The sequence below is a fragment of the Amblyraja radiata genome, chromosome 21, assembly GCF_010909765.2.
Source record: "Amblyraja radiata isolate CabotCenter1 chromosome 21, sAmbRad1.1.pri, whole genome shotgun sequence".
NCBI classification, from domain to species: domain Eukaryota; kingdom Metazoa; phylum Chordata; class Chondrichthyes; order Rajiformes; family Rajidae; genus Amblyraja; species Amblyraja radiata.
The window spans coordinates 35,436,913-35,456,337 of NC_045976.1; the positions used below are offsets into that span (position 1 = coordinate 35,436,913).

At 39.6% G+C, this 19,425-nt stretch overlaps 1 protein-coding gene across 1 annotated transcript in view; it reads right to left on the minus strand.

Moving 5' to 3' along the window:
• The window catches only part of copg2 (COPI coat complex subunit gamma 2), a 38,724-nt gene extending 23,166 nt beyond the window's left edge, over positions 1–15,558 (minus strand). Inside the window, exons 1-10 of the mRNA XM_033040082.1 lie at positions 15,469–15,558; positions 14,160–14,212; positions 12,750–12,830; positions 10,963–11,034; positions 9,344–9,423; positions 8,722–8,797; positions 6,830–6,922; positions 5,399–5,485; positions 3,445–3,602; positions 90–223 (exon numbers count right to left, since the gene is read on the minus strand). Of these exons, the coding sequence (XP_032895973.1) occupies positions 90–223; positions 3,445–3,602; positions 5,399–5,485; positions 6,830–6,922; positions 8,722–8,797; positions 9,344–9,423; positions 10,963–11,034; positions 12,750–12,830; positions 14,160–14,212; positions 15,469–15,502 (868 nt within the window). The 5' untranslated portion in view covers positions 15,503–15,558. The remainder of the gene's footprint in view (positions 1–89; positions 224–3,444; positions 3,603–5,398; positions 5,486–6,829; positions 6,923–8,721; positions 8,798–9,343; positions 9,424–10,962; positions 11,035–12,749; positions 12,831–14,159; positions 14,213–15,468) is intronic.
• Positions 15,559–19,425: the final 3,867 nt, after the last annotated feature.

Genomic DNA, 19,425 nt, shown 5'->3' on the forward strand with positions numbered 1-19,425 from the left:
ATCTAGTGCTATCCTGCAGTAATGGGGTGCTCTGCATACCAGAAACTTCTGTATGTAATCCAGGAGATTAACTCATGGAAAGTACTTACCCGACACTGCAGGTGCTAGTCCCCTGGCAGTGCCGCTGGGAAGCTGGACAATGGCCGATGCTGCTTCATAGACAACCATTTCATGTTTGTTGCGTAAGCAGTTGTCCATGAAATCAAACAAGGAGTTGTTCTGCCTGTTAGGTCATAAGAATTCCAGGGTCAGTATCAATTAATTCAGGGAAGTGTGCATCTCTGGATGTGATAGAAGTGCTGAAATCTATGGGAGTGGTTGGGACAAAGCATGTAAGCCTTGCTTGTTTTTTCTTAGTTGGTGCTTCCACAAACAGGAGTCAGTCTCAAAATAAGCAATCAACAGAGATGAGAGTTGCTTCTTCATCTGGAGTGCAGTAAATCATAGAATTTTCTCCTCAAGAACTCTGCGAGGGTTTAATTACTCAGTATATTCAAGATAATAATTGATAGGCTTTTGAAAATGCTTATATTAAGGGATATTTAGGGTTATTGCAGGAATGTGAAGCCGAGATAAAATTTCAATCATGACAAGATTAAAAGAAGGAATCACCATAAGGTATAAGGGGATAAATGGTCTACTTCTCGTTTTGTTTTCTTGCAATCTTCATCTGAAAAATGATTCAAAGAGGAGTTCTTTGTTGGTGTACACTCTCAATTTACTCACATAATCTGTAATGAGCAAAGATATTTACAGATTTAAATTGGTTATCAGTGATGTTGGTAGTGCATGACAGCGCAAACATTATAGCCTACATGATCAAAATGGTTATTTGGTTTCCTACTGCCTTGAAATTTTGCAGATTTATTAATGCAAAAGGGGCTCCTTACAAGATGCTGACACCGTGGCAAAGCAACAAGGTACAAATCCCAAACTTTTCAACAATATTAAAGATAATTTTCCACATGGGTATTTCCTGCAAACTAATCCTCACTAATTAGAAATCCAAAGAATACAGAAAAATAGTGTCCAGTGTGAAGGACACAATGTGCAGCATGTGCCAGAATTTATGACCTGCTGTTCCCATAGAAAGAACAGCCAAGATATGACCTTGTACAGTGCCTTCCATAATGTTTGGGACAAAGACCCATCATTTATTTATTTGTTTCAGAAAGAACTGCAGATGCTGGAAAAATCGAAGGTAGACAAAACTGCTGGAGAAACTCAGCAGGTGAGGCAGCATCTATGGAGCGAAGGAATAGGTGACATTTCAGGTCGAGACCCTTCTTCAGACTGATGTGGGGGTGGGGGGGGGGGCAGGAAGAAGAAAGGAAGAGGCGAAGACAGTGGGCTGTGGGAGAGCTGGGAAGGGGAGGGAAAGGAGGGAGAAAGCAAGGACTACCTGAATTTGGAGAAGTCAATGTTCATACCACTGTGGTGTAATTTTATTTATTTGCCTCTGTACTGATTTGAGATTTGTAATAGAAAAAAAATCACATGTGGTTAAAGTGCACATTGTCAGATTTAATTAAAGGGTATTATCAAACATTTTGGTTTCACCATGTAGAAATTACAGCTGTGCTTATACATTGTCCCCCCCATTTCAGGGCACCATAATGTTTGGGACACATGTCTTCACAGATGTTTGTAATTGCTCAGGTGTGTTTAAATGCCTCCTTAATGCAGGTATACAAGAGCTCTCAGCATCTAGTCTTTCCTCCAGTCTTTCCATCACCTTTGGAAACTTTTATTGCTGTTTATCAACATGAGGACCAAAGTTGTGCCAATGAAAGTCAAAGAAGCCATTATGAGACTGAGAAACAAGAATAAAACTGTTAGAGACATCAACCAACCCTTAGGCTTACAAAAATCAACTGTTTTATTCTCATCAAGAATAAAGAGAGCACTGGTGAGCTTACTAATCACAAAGGGACTGGCAGGCCAAGGAAAACCTCCACAGCTGATGACAGACGAATTCTCTCTATAATAATATAATAATCAAAATGTATAAAAATGGTCGTTATTAAAATCTGACAATGTGCACTTTAACCACATGTGATTTTATCTATTACAAATCTCAAATTGTGGAGTACAGAGGCAAATAAATAAATGATGGGTCTTTGTCCCAAACATTATGGAGGGCACTGTAGCTTAAGAAATCAGTTTTAAAATCCCAACACCGTTTTATTTCATCCTCCATCTCCTTCTTGTAAGTTATCCTTCATTTTACGTCACAACTGGTTAGGTCTGGCAAACAGGAAATGCTAGTTTTCTGAAATTTATTGGATTTAATATTGAATCCCGAGAGCTGAGACACAAGATGAGATGCTGCTCCTTGAACTTATTTTGGTTAAACATAATCAAGAGCAAGTCTCACTGGTCACTGTCCCATCAGGCAAGAGGTACAGAAGTTTGAAAGCGCACACCTCCAGATTCAGGGACAGTTTCATCCCGGCTGTAATCAGGCAACTGAACAATCCTCTCCTCAGCTAAAGTATAGTCCTGATCTCTCATCTACCTCAATGAAGACCTTTGAACTATCTGTAACAAGGACTTTATCTTGCACTAAATGTTTTACCCTTTATCTCTACACTGTGGATGGCTTGATTGTAATCATCTACACTATTTTCTTTGATTGGATAGCATGCAACTAAAAGCTTTTCACTGTACCCCGATACGTGACAATAATAAACTAAACTAAATTGAAATAGCACAGGGGAGTACGAGACACAGATGTCATGATGAAAGTGTACGAGGAATTAGAATAACAAACAACAGAAGTACAGAGTCAACCTACAGACTGAATGGAAGTGTCTGCAAATCTCCAATGTTTAGGCTCATCAATGTTCAGGGAGAACAGGTTGTGAGTACTGTATGCACTGCACTGAAATGGAAGACGTTCGAATCGATTGCTATTTTATGTGGCTGTGACTTGGGTAGCAGGAAGGATATATGCCGAATAACCTATAGAATGTGGTATATGATGGGATGGAAATTGAGGACAAGAGTAAACCTATTATTGCTTTGGCTGTGGAAAAAGGCAGGTTAGCACAGAGGTGAAAGTAATAGGATAGCTATCACTGAGCCTGGCAATCTTCATTACCATTGATGCTAACGTTTTTGGTCTCTCTGATTTTAATGAGGAAGCAGGCACAAACAGTAACTTTAAATTCAATTCTACATTCAGCTGGCTATATCACAAAAAAATAGTTATGGCAAAATGTTTGGAGCTAATCCTCCCAGTTAACATCAAAACAGAACTACAACCCACATGATTGCTTAGGTATCAAAAATTAGACCCCAATTTCATTACCAAACCTAGAATTTACATGCTTAACATATTAGATTGTTAGATTCTGATCCCAAAATAGCCAATTTTAACTTGCTGCACAATCAAGTTAAGAATATAAAGTGGAGAGGAATGTAGAAAAAGAAGGTACTTACTGACTATTGATCTCCTCAAGGAGTTTACTTGTAATGCGGATCAGCATGCAAAGGGCAAATGGGGACTTTAGGCAACACTTGGTGAATTTATTTACCATTTTTGTAATGGCTAAGCGGTCCGTCTTTCGGAGATGAAACAATAGACCTACGGCATGGTACTGTAAGTAAAGTAAAGTTGACAGGGAAACATTAGATTGAAGCATTGATTACAAAAATACACACCTCCTCAGTGACATCTCTTTCTCTATGTCTCTTATACCCTTCTCTCTATTCACTTTCCATAGCAATTCCAAATGACTTGCCAAGACACGTAATGAAAAGAACAAATGTGGAAAGACTCTCATGGGTGGTGCTGCTGCAAAAGAGCCAGAGCAGAAATATACATGATGTATCTTAATTTCAAGATGGAACAGGTGTGTAAAATAGTAGGCGAAACAAAGTAATCTGCTGGGTATCTGGCAAGGATCAGGTCTATTGTTCATTCGAAGTGAAGTTTTTCTATTTAGTGAGCAGTCCGAAATATTTTGCAACTCCCACAACTTACCTTACTATTGGCAATTAAAACTAAACTGTTAATGTTTTTCACACCTCCCCCAAAGTGTCTCTTTTTTTAAACCCGCACCTTGTTCTGATTGTGACTTCAAACATCTATGTATAACTAAAACTCTGATCTTGTTATCTTCCGGTTTGCGCGGTCTTTCTATTTGTGCAAATACGCTACGCTGTAGCGCTACGACTTTTCGCCAGCGTACTCACCGTTCTCCTCTGCTGTGAGTGCACCAAGTTTCATTCCGATCGGGGGTCTAATGTAAAAGTTATCGAGGTTTAAAAATCACGAGTGTGCAGATCGATCTCCTCTCCTGCCAGTCAGTGCCGCGTGGATTGGTCTTTTCACCTGTCACTCTGCGGGACGGTCAGTCCCTTCCCGAGCTATCGCGTCTTTACTGGAGCTGAGGGAGGCTCTGATGGCTGGCGGAGGTCTCCAACCAGACACAAATTTCAGAGGGACCGGAAGCGGCCCTGCCCAACCCAGCCTGGCGCGGAGATGTCGCCGATGTCCCCAAACGGAAAACCGAGACTCTACTGGAGCTGAAGGAGGCTCTGGATGGCTGGCTCTGTATGGCCTGGTCTCCAACCAGACACAATTTTCAGAGGGACCGGAAGTGGCCCGGCCCAACCCAGCCTAACCCAGCCCAGCCTAGCTCGGCTCGGCCCAGCCCAGCGTGGAGCCGGAGATGTCGCCGATGTCACCAGATGGAAAACAGAGACTCTGATCCCGGCAGAGGAGAACGTCCAGCGACAAGCGCATGCTGTGAGTCCTCAGCGCACCGTCAGCTACAGCCCCTTCCCCTCTGGTCCCCCTCGCTGGCTCCTGCCCCCTCCCCCACCCACACACTCCTCCCGCCCACACACCCCTCCCCCCCCACACCTCTCCCCCCTCCCACACCCCTCCCCCCGCAAACCCCGCCTCCCCCTACCCCACCCTCTCCGGCCACCCGCCCCCAAAAGCCCCCGCCTCACACTCCCCACCTCACACCCCCCGCATCACAACCCCCGTCTCACACCCCCCGCCTCACACCACCCTGCCTCACACCCCCTCCCCCACACACCCATCCCCCACACCCCCCTCCCCCCACACCACCCTCTCCCCCCCGCCCACACACACACCCTCTACCCCCCTCCTACAGTCCCCTGCCCACACACACACCCTTCCCCTCCCATCCCACATATCCCTTGCCAAACACCCCCTTCCCTCTCCTCCTCTACCCCCACACATGAAGAGGAGGGGGAGGGAGTGCTGGGGGATAAGGGGAAATGAGCCGCACCTGCAGTTAGGGGCTTTGGGTGAGTGGTGGAATATTGCGTTGGGGAATGGGTTGCGTTGGGGGTCCAGGCCTCCCTTGTGGGACCCAACGGGTCCCACTTAGTCTAGTTTTTATATTAAGTACCTTACCTGCACCATAATGTTGTCACTGGAAGCAGCTTCTTGTACCTCGTTTACCCAGTGCTTCACAGAATCGTAACTTGTAGATGCAAGGTGCTGAAGATCCATAAGAAACAAATAAATGGCTGTGCATTTCAAATATGGATTTTTCCTCTAATTTTGTTAGAAATATAGTTTGCTAGGGGACATTTAAAAATGGAAAACAATAACTTGTAATCATCACCCATGGCCATTATTCACATCTCTGCAATAGCAAAAAGTAAGATTACTTGCAGTTAATGAGAAAGAATCTCTGATCTAAAAGCTCTTACTGTGTGTTAAGACCCAAATGTGGATGATGAACCTCTGTTCCTATTTCAGATGCGGATCCAATTGCAATTTTCAAACCTTCACCCAAATTCTCAACTAAAAAACATTCACTAAATATCAAAAATTGATACTTTCAGTGGAATGATTTTGTGGCTGAATGCTTCAGAAAACTGAATGCCAAATTCCAGTGAAGCAGTTTTGTTCTAGACATAATTCTATTGCCCACCAAATCCCATAAACTAAGGGATTGAAGAAGGGTTTCGGCCCGAAACGTCGCCTATTTCCTTCGCTCCATAGATGCTGCTGCACCCGCTGAGTTTCCCCAGCAATTGTGTGTACCCCCCCATAAACTAAGCTTTATTTATAAGCAACATAAGGGCACAAAACATGAACACACAATTATGTCGATATGTTAAATAATTAAATGGTTTTTTCCCAGGATGGAAAACTCAAATTGCTGGAGGGCATAGTGATAAGGTGAGAACGGCAAAGTTTAAAGGAGATGTGCAGGGCAACTTTTAGTACAATAGACAATAGACAATATGGGTCCATTCGGCCCATCGACCCAACACCACTATTCACTGTGATCATGGTTGATCATCCACAATCAGTGCCCCGTTCCTACCTTCTCCCCATATCCCTTGACTCCGCTATTTTTAAGAGCTCTATCTAACTCTCTCTTGAAAGCCTCCAGAGAATTGGCCTCCACTGCCATCTGAGGCAGAGAATTCCACGGATTCACAACTCTCTTTGCTTTTCCTCATCTCCGTTCTAAATGGCTTACCCCTTATTATAAAACTGTGGCCCCTGGTTCTGGACAATCCCAACATCGGGAATATGTTTCCTGCTTCTAGCATGCCCAAACCATTAATAATCTTATATATTTCAATAAGATCCCCTCTCATGGTGATCTCCTGGAATGCGCTGCCAGGGCTGGTGGTTGATGCAGATACAATAGTGGCATTTAAAAGGCTTTGGATAGACACATAGGTATGCAGGAAATGGATATGGACTATGCACAGGTGGATAAGAGATGGTTTTGGCATAAGTTCAGCAAAGACATTGTCAGCCAAAAGGCCTGTTTTTGTGCTCTACTGTTCTATGTTCTATGATTATTTTGAACACCCTTACCAGAGAGGAAACTAAGGCAGAGCTGGATACACTGGCCACTTTATCCACAATAGCTTGTTTCATATAACGTTCTATCCCCTGCAACATTGTAATCTATGGACAAAATAAGAGCCAAGCGTTTCAGAAAGCATATTTTCTACTGTCTTCTATCAACATATGACAGTCCCGCCATACAGGGAATTTACCTCGCGACTCGTCATTTGCCATGCCACAGGCGCCATTCACTCTGTATCGAATTTTTATAAGTACTGAAGCAGTATTAGTATATTATTGAGTAGGAAGGAACTGCAGATGCTGGTTTAAACTGAACATGTCAATAATATACTAAAGAAAGACACAAAAAGCTGGAGTAGCTCAGAGGGACAGGCAACATCTCTGGAAAGAAGGAATGGGTGACGTTTCGGGTCCAGACTGTTCTTCAGACGAGTCTGACAGGCTGCCTGTCCCGCTGAGTTACTCCAGCTTTTTGTGTCTTTCTTTAGTATATTATTGACATGTGTACCAGGATACAATGAAAAAACATTTTTGTGTGTTATCCAGCTAAATCAGAGCACACATGAATACATCAGGTAGTGCAAATGAGAAAATAAACAGGGTGCAAAATATAGTGTAACAGCTACATAAATTTCACTCAGCTGGTCACTCTAATCTAAGTAAGTAGACTGTGTATTCAACCTCCACACCAGACTTCCACATTCCAGGGAAAGAACATAGAACCATTCTTATCCAGGCCTCAGTGGTACATTTCCCCACATTGCATTAGGGCATAGAAATTGACATAATAAGCACAAAAAAAGGCCAGCAGGTCTATTAACTCTGCCCTACGAAAACAAATGCAAGATCCTCACCATCCTCACCAGGTTAAAATTTGAATACCATTTTCAACACAGTAAAATAATTTAAATCATTCTCAAACAAATTTTGACTCCAGCATTTTTGTTGAAACGTCGCCTAGTCCTTCTCTCTATAGATGTTGTCTCACCCGCTGAGTTTCTCCAGCATTTTTGTCCACCTTCGATTTTTCCAGCATCTGCAGTTCTTTCTTAAAGATATCAGAGCAGATCATCAAAATGAGATAAATAGGAATAGAGTTTAAAAAAAAAAAAAGGTAGAGAGACCTGGGGATGGAATTCAAGAGTTCTAGTGGCCCAGTGATAGAGTTGCTGCTTTACAGCACCTACCATGCCAGAGACCCAGGTTCAATCCTGGCTCTGGGTGCTTTTCTGTATGGAGTTTGTACATTCTCCCCGTGACCTGCGTGGGTTTTCTCTGAGAATTTCCCCCACACTCCCACTTTTCTCCCACACTCCAAAGACGATCAGGTTTGTAGGTTAATTGGCTTGGTATAAATGGAAAAATTGACCACAGCGTAGGATAGTGTTATTGTGCAGGGATTGCTGGTCGGTGTGGGCTCGGTGGGCCGAAAGGCCTGTTTGCGCGCTGTATCTCTAAAACTAAAAACAAAAATTTGCGGCCTTGGCAGATAAAGACATTGCAGCAGAACGATTAAAACTAAAGACACACAGAAGCCAGAATTAGTGGAGGATAACTTATAGAATGATATGGTATCAGGGAAAGTGATGGGTGGATTTGAAAAAAGAGATCAGAATTTAAATTTAGTTTCTAGACAGATAATCTCCAACAAAGGAGAAAAAAATGCAAGTCTATATATAAAACAAACACAATTAAATTTAAACTCTCAGAAGCACTAAATTCATTTTTGGACCTTCTGCTCCGGGTCACATCACTAGTCATAGCTTAAGGTTTTATGTCTGATTTTTGATCCAAATAGCTGTCACTGTTTCTAGGCAAGTTTCAATACAAAATTCATGTTGGCTTCATTCTAATCTTCCAACAGTTATATATATATTTTGCTTAGAGTCCATACATACATCTGTAATGCGACACAGTGCCCTTACTGCTGGACCTCGGTATACATCATCTTTCCCCGTCATATCCTTGGTCAAGCTGGAATACATCAAAAAAACATAAATCAACATTATTTAAATGGAAAAACTTTTAAAGATGTCCATTTGAAGGCAGTGTTTCTAAATTATATAATGGTTTAACGTCTTAATATGTCCATGCATTGTGATATTGCAAATACACCTTTGGGAAGTAGTACAGTGAGATGACCTCCAACATACACATTTTAATTCCAAATTATGATAATATTGACTTCCAAGATTGTGTAGACTGTACTCACAATCTTTTTTTTTTCCTTTACAGGATATGAGAAATAGGAATTTGTCATAATATTAAGACTTGTTACGTTTAGTTTTGTTTTTTTGTGCACAGTCTTTTTACTGTTTTCTGGAATTTATGCAGCATTTCTGGAGAACATAGATAGGTCGGGACTCTTCTTCAGACTAATGATGTAATGCTCACGGTGTAAACAAACTTTGCTCCCAAGTACAAACTAATTAATTTTAATCAAAGGTCCTAAATTCATTAAAAAAAAGCATGGCAGATAATATTTAATTGCAAAAGGTAATTTCACTTTAGTATTCTTACCTGCTTGTGACTATTATCACATCTTCTGAAATGTTAGCCATCTCCTTAATTGTCAAGTAACACACTCTTCTAAGTGTTTGCTGTAAATGGATAACAGCATTTTTTCACAAAGAGTAAAGGGTTTCAAGAAATAAGAAAAAACACAAAAAATCAAAAAAGGTAGGAATATTAAAGACAAGATTCATACAATAACTTGAACCAGCTTCAGCATTCAGTAAAGATAACGGCTAAACTTCCACATTCCTGACCTACAACTATTACCATACTCAAACTAGTATGGATGAGCAGATTTCTTATTTATTTATTTAAACAGGGACAGTGCATATTAATAACCATTTAATTGTAAATATGCAAGATTATAGCCAGTAGCTAATTTCCATCTTTAGTCCCTTTGGCAGGTTGATGTTAAATAAACAAGTTAAACACATCACAACACAATCAATCTATAAGAAAATTAAAAAAAACAATAAAATAAGAAAAATAACAATAAAGAGTACAATAAACAAACTGACAAACAATGCTGCTTATGACAGACCAGATAGCGGTGAATCATTTTAAGGTAGATTACTGGCGTGCTAGTGTTGCTTGATAATACCATCCACAACACCTCTTATTTCGATGCTGATTGTTGCGAGCAGACTGATAAGTATGTCATTAGCTGAAATGGATTTGTCCTGTTTTTTTATGAACAGTATATATCTGGGTAATTTTGCGCATGATCAGGTATAGACTAATGTTGTAATTACATTCTAACTCCCTTATAATAAAGGATAACATAACCTTTAACAATTGTACACTGTACTTGAATATTACTTTTGTAAATTTTGTATTTCTAACTCATTCTCAATACCAAATTTATCCGTCTCTTATATTCTGTGGTTCAACTGTGTCACATTTTTTGTACAATTGTAATTTTTCACATTACCACTGCATCTGCTATGATCGTGCTCCATCACTTAACCAACGTCAGTGCAGACTATTTATGTTGTTTACACACCTGGCTTTCCAAATTAGCTTTCCATCATTATAAAACTAGGATAAATTATTTTCTATGCATTGTGAAAAAACAAGGCTCCAACACTCCAGGAGTTACCCCCTGCCATTCTGAAATGACCAGCCTATTCCTACTGTCTGTTTTTTTGCTCAATAATCAATTCCCAATCCATTCAAATCTATTTCCCACCCACCTCAATTAACATTAGAAAAATATTGGGGTAACAGAATAAATTACTTCATCCTAAATGTAATATATCATTGCATTTACTACTTGATATTGTTTTGAAAGCAGTATTGGAAGCAGTAACTCTGGAAAGCTGCAATGCAAACCAAGTACAATGAGAGCATGCTGTCACCAACCCAAAATACTCTATAATACAAGAAATCAAAGGAGGTGCAAAAATATTAAAAGCTACATTACCGCAAAAAAAAGTTTAAAAGAATTGTTCAGTAGAACAGAATTTGAAAGTATTTAAATATACAACTTCAAAACACAGCATGCTTTCTTCACAATAATTAGTTTATCAGTCTGGTAGCCATTGAGCAACATTTTAATTAACAAATCATAACAAAAGCAATTAAAAGTTTTCTTCACAGTCCTATTCCAAAGATATTACACTTACGTCGTTGCACTGAAAGAGCTTGGTCATTGCAAAGAAGGCTTCTGTGGCTTCTGTTGTTCCGAAATGTTCTCCCTCAAAAAGATTAAATTAATCTTTAGCAGAAACAGTCAGTTGCTCAAACAATTATCCTGACAAATGTTCCACCTGCCGTTCATTTTGAATATTGCACCTGTAACTTCGTTCCAGCATTTGAAAGTTATCATGTTCTTTTAACCAATTTGATTTTACCACAATGTCCTTGCCAATATTTATCCTTCAATCAAAATATTTACGCTAGACTAATTGATGGCTATCTCATTATTTGCATATTGTGTGAAAATTTGACAATTTATATCTAAACAGCTTATTGGCTGCAAAGTGTTTGAGGGTAACCAGAGAGCATGAGCAAATGTTTACCATTAATACTGTCACTGACAATTGTCTACATGTATCCCACTTTCAGGAAATGAGGTATTAGGTCTCTCTGTTCTAAAGCTCTCCCCTGTGCCCGGCCATTCAATCCAACCTTGGTATAACTTCCCAAAATGCATCACTATACACTTGTCTGAATTAAATTCTACCTGCCATTCCTTTGCTCATTTTCCCAGTTGATTTAGTACCTGTTGTAACCTTAGACAGCCTTTTTCATTGTCCGCTAAAGGGCCTGTCCCACTTTCACGACTTAATTCAAAACCTCTGCCGAGTTTAAAGGACCTAAAAAAAATCAAGATCGTGGTAATCTACGAACTCCTACGACCTTCCACGACTATGTTCACGAACTCCTACGAACTCCTACGAGTATGGCTACGAATTCTCACGACAATTTCGATGCCCTCCTTACGAGTAAAAAGTTGCCATTTCTTTCATCCCGACCATTTTTTTACTTGTGGACATTTTTTACGGGGCTGGAAAAATGTCCCGACTTACCTGATGCCACGAGTACCTACAGCTAGCATAACGGGCCGCTACGATATATCTACAAACTCCTACGACCTCCTACGGACTCGTTACGAACATTCTGCGAGTTTGAATCAAGGGGAAAACTCGGGAGAATTCATGAATAACTCGTGAAAGTGGGACAGGCCCTTAAACCAGCAATTTTAGTTCATTTGTAAATTTATTTTACAAACTAAATTCTCATTCAAATTGTTAATTGTTAGATTCCTACTGGTCAAAGGCCTCCAATCGGAAAAATATGCCTCCACTACCATCCTCCGACTCCTTCCGCTAGCCAATTTTGCATCCAATTGGTTAGCTCACCCTGGATCCCGTGTGATCTGATAATCTGGACCAGTCTACCATGCAACACCTTGTCAAAGGCCTTGCTAAAGTTCATGTAGACTACTTCTATCCCATTGACCTGGTCAAAACTTGTGGTAATGAATTCCTTTCAAGTTAAAACACAGCCAGTGAAAAATTTTCCACTCTAAAATAAACCATAAGAGATATCCTTAATGCTTTTGGACACTTTAATTGTACTGTTGTAGCGATACAAAGCGGGTAGAGCAAATAGTTTTATTAACAAAGCGGCATTTGAAATATACGTGCACTTAGTCGAGAGAAACGGTTTTAGGGTGTTGTCGTTGCAAAGAGCACTAGCTAACTGAACACACCTCCTAACTCAAAACCCCGCGAAGAAACCCTGTCATGTGACAGCCCCGACTTATGACGAGGGTTCTGCATAACATAGCTTAACCACTGGGTGCTGCTACACAGTAACTATTAGAAACATTTCTAATGTATTGCTGTATTTCTCCTTAACATTGTGAATGTAAATTTGATTGCTTGTTAGATAGGTGCCTTCTTACCTGGTTGAGCAGATAGAGGATCTTTGTAAGGATATGTAAACATCTTCTTGGATTCAGTGGAGTTTCATTGAATATACGGGCCTGTTAATAATTAAAAGAATAAAGTCAAGAATGTTTAATTGTTATGTTCTGAAACAGAACAATTAAATCTTTACCTGTAGCAGCACAACAGATATGTAAACATAGTACTCTGTAAAATCCATAATAAACAAAAGTTAATTGTATATACATTAAAAAAACAATTTGCAAAATCATGATGTTATCATCATGTTAACATTTTATGACAGGGTGAAGAATGCTGCTTATCCTTGAAGAATGTGCTAACTGTCAGTGAGTATTTTTCCTCTGTATTTACAGAGGAGAGAGACTGTAGGACGGCGGAACTCGGGGCAGTCAATGGACATGTCTTGAGAACAGTCAGTGTTACCGTAGAAGTACTGAAGGTACTATCATGTATGAAGGTAGACAAATCTCCAGGGCCAGATCAGATATATCCAAGGACATTGTGGGAAACTGGAGAGGAAATTGCGGGAGCCCTGGTTGAAATTTATGAGTCGTCCTTAAATAGGTCCCAAGGTTTAAGAAACGATTAGACAGGTACATGGATAGGACAAGTTTGGAGGGATATGGACCAAACGTAGACAGGTGGGACTAGTGTAGCTGGGACATGTTGGCTGGTGTGGGCAAGTTGGTCCGAAGGACCTTTTTCCACACCGTATCACTCTATGACTATTTAATTTTGACTGTTGATGACACAATCCTAAATTTTTAAATACCACAAACTATAAAATGACTAAGAAAAAGAGTGTAATACAGTTAATGTGGCAAGCCAATTAGAGGGAAAGTCTGAGGAATAAAGCAAAGAAATGAAGTAAATGTCATTTTACGATTTTAAGGTGGTGAGAGATATTGAAAAACATTATTCCCTATGGTGCAGTAATCAGAGGCCACAGATTCAAAGTAATGGAAATAGATTTTGAATGAAGAGAAAAACATTTTTTAATTATAAAGTTTTAAAGATTTAGAAGCCTGAGTTAGTGGAGAGCATGACTCCATGGACAATTTTAAATGAGAGTTGAGTTCATAATTAAGGTTTCAACTGAAATGTGGGGATATATGACCTATCACAATGGCTCTGCCAAAGAACCATTGAACACAACCAGATGAATAGTCTGTATTTCCATTTTGACTATTTATGTTGCTAAATCCATAATGATTATTAGCCTTGAAGGTGTATTTTCATTTTGCTCTTTTTCACAAATTGTACTACACATGTTCTCCCTTCCTTGTATAGCCTGCATTTTGCAAATATCCATCCCTTAGACCTCCTTCAGGCATATTCAATCCTTGGTTGATAATAGCCAAAATATTTTCAGACATATTCTTCGAGTTTTGATGTAATCGACTTGCCTCTTGAAGGACAACACTTTTTTCCAGTTGCTGGTAAGGATTGCATCCACCTCCTAAACAAAATACAAAGAATGATGTATCGACAGCTTCAAGTCAAGTCAAGTTTATTCGTCATATACACATACGAGATGTGCAGTGAAATGAAAAGTGACATGAAAAGTGGCTTAGTAATGTGCAATGTATTAACTGTTTCAAATACACCTCAACAAATATACAAGCTCACACTTCACTTTGGAATTATTTTAATGATTCACATGTCCTTAGTAGAGTGTCATTATCAGCCTGTAAAGATTTTCAAAGATCAACAATTCTACCATGCGTTTTTTTTTCTTAATCAAAAGTAATATTTTTTATTGTTTCAGCGAGAGGAGTGAAAAAATATCTGGCAATTTCACTAAAGGTCTTTCCATAAATTGTCCAAATACTTTATAGATTTCCACTAGTTTGAGCAATTTTACATTTTATCAGAAACCACCCCAAATCTATTCATCTGAAAAAATTATGGCCAGGGCCTTTGTAATCTTCTCTTTCTTCTCTCAACAAACCGAGGATGCATCCCATCTGGATCAGGTTATTTATCAACCTTAAGGGCAGCCTGTCTTTCTAGTAATTACTCTTTACTAAGTTTTAACTCATCTATAAGTTCAGCTACATCTTCGTTTGCTGAGATTTCAGTAGCATCTTCTTCCTTAGAATGTTTCTATGTCATCGAGGACTGTATAGTTTCTACCTGAAATACAATACTATCAAGGTAATCAATCGAGAGAGGTGAGGATGTGGTTGGGAAATAAAATCAGTAACCACACTTATTTACCCCCACGTCTCAATCCGCAGATTATACATTATACACAGAAATCTTTATAATTGAGATGAGCATGTTTAATGCTGGCAGTTTTTTTTGTAGGAAAGAACTGCAGATGCTGGTTTAAATCAAAGGTAGACACAAAAAGCTGGAGTAACTCAGCAGCATCTCTGGAGAGAAGGAGTGGATGACATTTGGGTCGAGACCCTTCTTCAGACCAAAGATGCTTCAGACTCAGTGGGTGAGTGTCCGGCTCGGAACTGAAACTATCCCCACAGACTCTGCCTGACCCGCTGGGTGTTGCTCAGTCCTCCTACCCTACTCGTTCACACGGGAACTGCTACCATCACAGCGGTGGTGAGCAGGCAATCGTCGGCCCCACAGCGAGGGGGAGGGAGGCGGCAGCAAGCGATGGGGCCTACGGTCTGACTGCACCGCCCGGACATCCCCAGGCCGCCTTGAATCAAAACCCGCTGGCAATCGTGACTCAAAAGCGTCGCCACTGACCCGTCTCCTCGTTTTTCTTGTCGAATTTCTTCATAATTTCGCACAGAAACAGACGAAGCGACTGTGAGGCCCGTCGCCAGGGAGACGGCACCCGACCACACCCTCCCGCCCTCCACTCGGCTCGGCTGTTGCAGCCGCGTCCGCCCCTCACCCAGGGACGATTGACGAGGCTGGGACAAGGCCACTCTGCCCCTTCCACCAACCGGTACCTCACTATCAGATGTAAGGAATAGTGGGTGCAAACTCAGACAACTTGAGCCCGTTCCTCATTTGAACCAAATCATATCTAATATAAGACCTCAATTCTATTTTTTTCTTTGCTGCTCCCTGATTCTTTTAATATTTAGAAGTCTATCCATCTTAGTTTTGCACTGAGCCCTTCCAAATTAAGAATTCCAAGGATTCACGTCCTCTGAATATATATTTTTTATTTCAGTCCACAATGAGCTTTAATTGAATTTAAGCCTGTTCTAGTCATGCGAGCCACCCTCCTTTGTGTCCATCCAGTCAAGCCTTCTCGGAACTTTGTGTGTTTCAATTAAGTCATTATTTTATGATATGGATGATGGTCATTAAGGCATGGTACCTCAGTATTCTTTGGCACCGGGGTGGTAATGGTCTTCTTAAAGCAGGTAGGAGACCTCAGAATGGAGTAGTGAGAGGTTAAAGATGGGATACCTCTGCCAGCTGGTCCACAGAGGTACTGAGGATGTGGCCGGAGGCTCCATCTGGGCCAGTTGCTTTCTGTGGATTCATTCTCAGGAAGGCTGATGTTCAGTCGGCTATCGTTTAGTTTAGTTGAGAGATACAGCACGGAAACAGGCCATTCGGCCCACCGACCAGTGATCCCCGCACATTAACACCATCCTACTACTGGGGACAATTTGCACATACGCCTGACCAAGTCACATAACCTACATACCTGTACATCTTTGGAGTGTGGGAGGAAACCGAAATAAACCATTGGTCCGGGTTTTAACTCACTCTATAAATTATTTTCCTTCAACTGATTATTTAAGTCCCCTTTAAAATACATTAACTCTATTTCCCAGATTATAACTACTCTGCACAAAAAAAGATTTTCCAAATCTCCCCTTGTATTTTTTTGTGCTCCATGAATATCTGATTCCCAGCAAAACCTAGCCTCAAACGTTTATCCTAATCCCTTTTGAAAGTGTAATTGAACATGCTTCCACTTTCTTTTCAGTGCATTCACAATCATAACAATTTTCATTAAAAAATCTCCGATTCATTCAAAACCTTTTATGATTTCCAACATATCAATGAAAGCTCTTAATCATCTACTGTGAAGAGTTCTTCAGATCTGTATAGTTGCAATTTAGTAAACCCTCCCTACATCCTCTCTAAGCCTTTGACATTCCTCAACAACAATAACTTGCAATTATATCGCTTATTTACTGGAGTAAATCATCTTAACCTACTTGACAGGAATGTTAGCCGCTGTTATCTCCTCTCAAGCTGACAGCATTCATGATTTCACCACTTACACTGTAAATGCTTTAATGTTGCCTGTCAGCCAGCCAGCTCTGTACAAATTGAAGGTATCTGAGTACGTATCTGCTGAAGGTTGTCCTTCAAGTCCATCTGCTGCTTCTGGCACTGAAAATTTGTAGGTTTCCACTGACCTTGCAGTAGAATCAGAGAACTACATTGGCACAACAGAACCAGCATAGCCACATGGAACATATGTCCTGAGAGTATGGACAGCAGTGAAAGCTGATGGTTCCATTTTTTTTGTGTTGACTGAATGTTAATTTGGTTTGGTCATCTCCATCAAATGAGGTTAAGCAGATACTGAAATGATTAACAACCAGGAATGGCAATGGAATGATAATTTTTTTGATTTATTTTGTTTACTTTTTAATGCGAATATGTGACAGCGCAGCAATTTGTGACTATCTGTAATTGTCCTTGAATGATACCTTGGTTAAAAACTAGGTCAGCAACAGTAAAGCTCCTTGACCATAAACAATAAATCTATTAGCATCTCCATATTAATACACACCAATGATATTTTCAGTTATCATTCTTGGTATAGCTTTAGACTCTTTCTTAGTTGATATATCACCATCTCCAAAACCCATAACCTCTACCACCCAGAAAGGTGTAAACCTGTAGCTACTGATTACTGTTTAGATTTTTTTCTTAAGAATATATGTTCTCTAATGAACACATGGATGCACTGCAAAAAGCAGCAATTTTTGCATGAGCTCCATGATAAATTTAATAAATCTTCCCAAAGAAGATATTGCCAATAAAAGGAAATTTTATTCTGAATTGCAAAGGCAAGTGCATCTGCTCTTAATATAAGATTTGTTCATCTCATCATCTCTTCCCATATCTTGAATTTTGAACAGAAAATCCATTTAATAAATCTACTTTTGGGGTGAAAAACTTGCCCATTTGGACACAAATTTCATAAAGGAAAACAACCTTGAAAATGATATCTGAAAGGTTCCCACTGGAAATGTTGTCTGTCCATTCTCTCTACAGATGCTGCTTAACCTACTGAGTTCATCCTTTGTTTTTTTGCTTGCAGAAAATTAAATCATTTGCTAAGTCTGAAAATAAAGTCCCAGATCATGTCACTTTAAGCATATTTCTTCACTCACTCCTGCACACTCAGATAAATTCTAGATTATTGGAAATTAAGTTGGCCTGTGACTTTTTGTTTTTTCTGATCTATCTAAATGGTTGACTACAATCAGTTGAATTATCATGGTGCATTAATTCAAATTGATTTGGAATTACAGTATTATTAGGTCTTGTCAAGGCTACTTCAAGAGCTCTTTGTATTGGAAAATGGACCTTTATGTTTACATTTTTACATAACAGTAATGACAAGCGATTTTTATTTTGTTGACACAATAACATAACTTCTAGCTAGCTCAACTGTGATATTTACTCCTGCAAGTAGATCAGACGAAAGTAGAAGCAGTAAACCTGTAGAAAGTAGAAGCAATAGGGTTGAGACCACTATCCTAGTATGCAGATATGCTGAGCTTTTTTGAGGAATGCGTCTATTAGAATGGCAGAGGAATGGGGTGTTAAGAACAGATTCGGAAGGGAGAGAAGCAGAAATGGAAACTAATTTGGAAAATTAGTGAGGGAGTCAGGAAGGCAGGAAAACAGGGGTAGAAAAATATATAAGAAATATGTCTGGCTGTATATTTATATCTAAATGCAAGGCTTACAATGAGTAAAGCAGATGAGCTGAAGGCACAGATAGACATGCTGAAATATGACATTTTTGCTAATACTGAAAAACCCTATAGTGGAGTATTACTGGTTCATGTTTTTCAGTTTAGGCAGAGATCAGATACAAAATAAGAGTGTTTGGTAATATAAGTAAAGGAAGCAGTCATTGCTATAACAAGGACTGATAAGAAACATCAAATGAGTATATGTGGATTGAACTAATCACACTTGGAAGTTAACAATAAACTACTGAAGAACAAGGAAGTGCAAGTTTGTAGGCACATTTCTGACATGTAAAAGCACCGTTATCAGAGGGGATTTTAATTCCCTAACATTAGTTGTGATATAGTCGTGTTAAACAAATAGAGAGCACAGAATTCATAAATTGCACTGAGGAATACATTGTTAGTCAAAAAGATTGGGGTGGTGGTGTGGTATTGTGCCTCAGTTGCAAATGTACAAATTCACAGAGAGAAGCAAAAAAAAGATTGCAAGATATAGTTACATAAAGCTTTTGATTCAATTGAATAAAAAATGTAGCGGGCTGGCTGAAGCTGACAAATAAAACTGTTCAGTCTGCATAAGAGTAGTTGTTGAACAATCATCTTTTTGTGTTATTAAACAGACTTTCCTTTTGTAAACTATGATAATATTTTGTTGATATGATCCTTAATACCTCCTTTTTGTACAATTCCAGACAGCTGCTGATAGTTTATAGTTATTACTACCATATTTAAA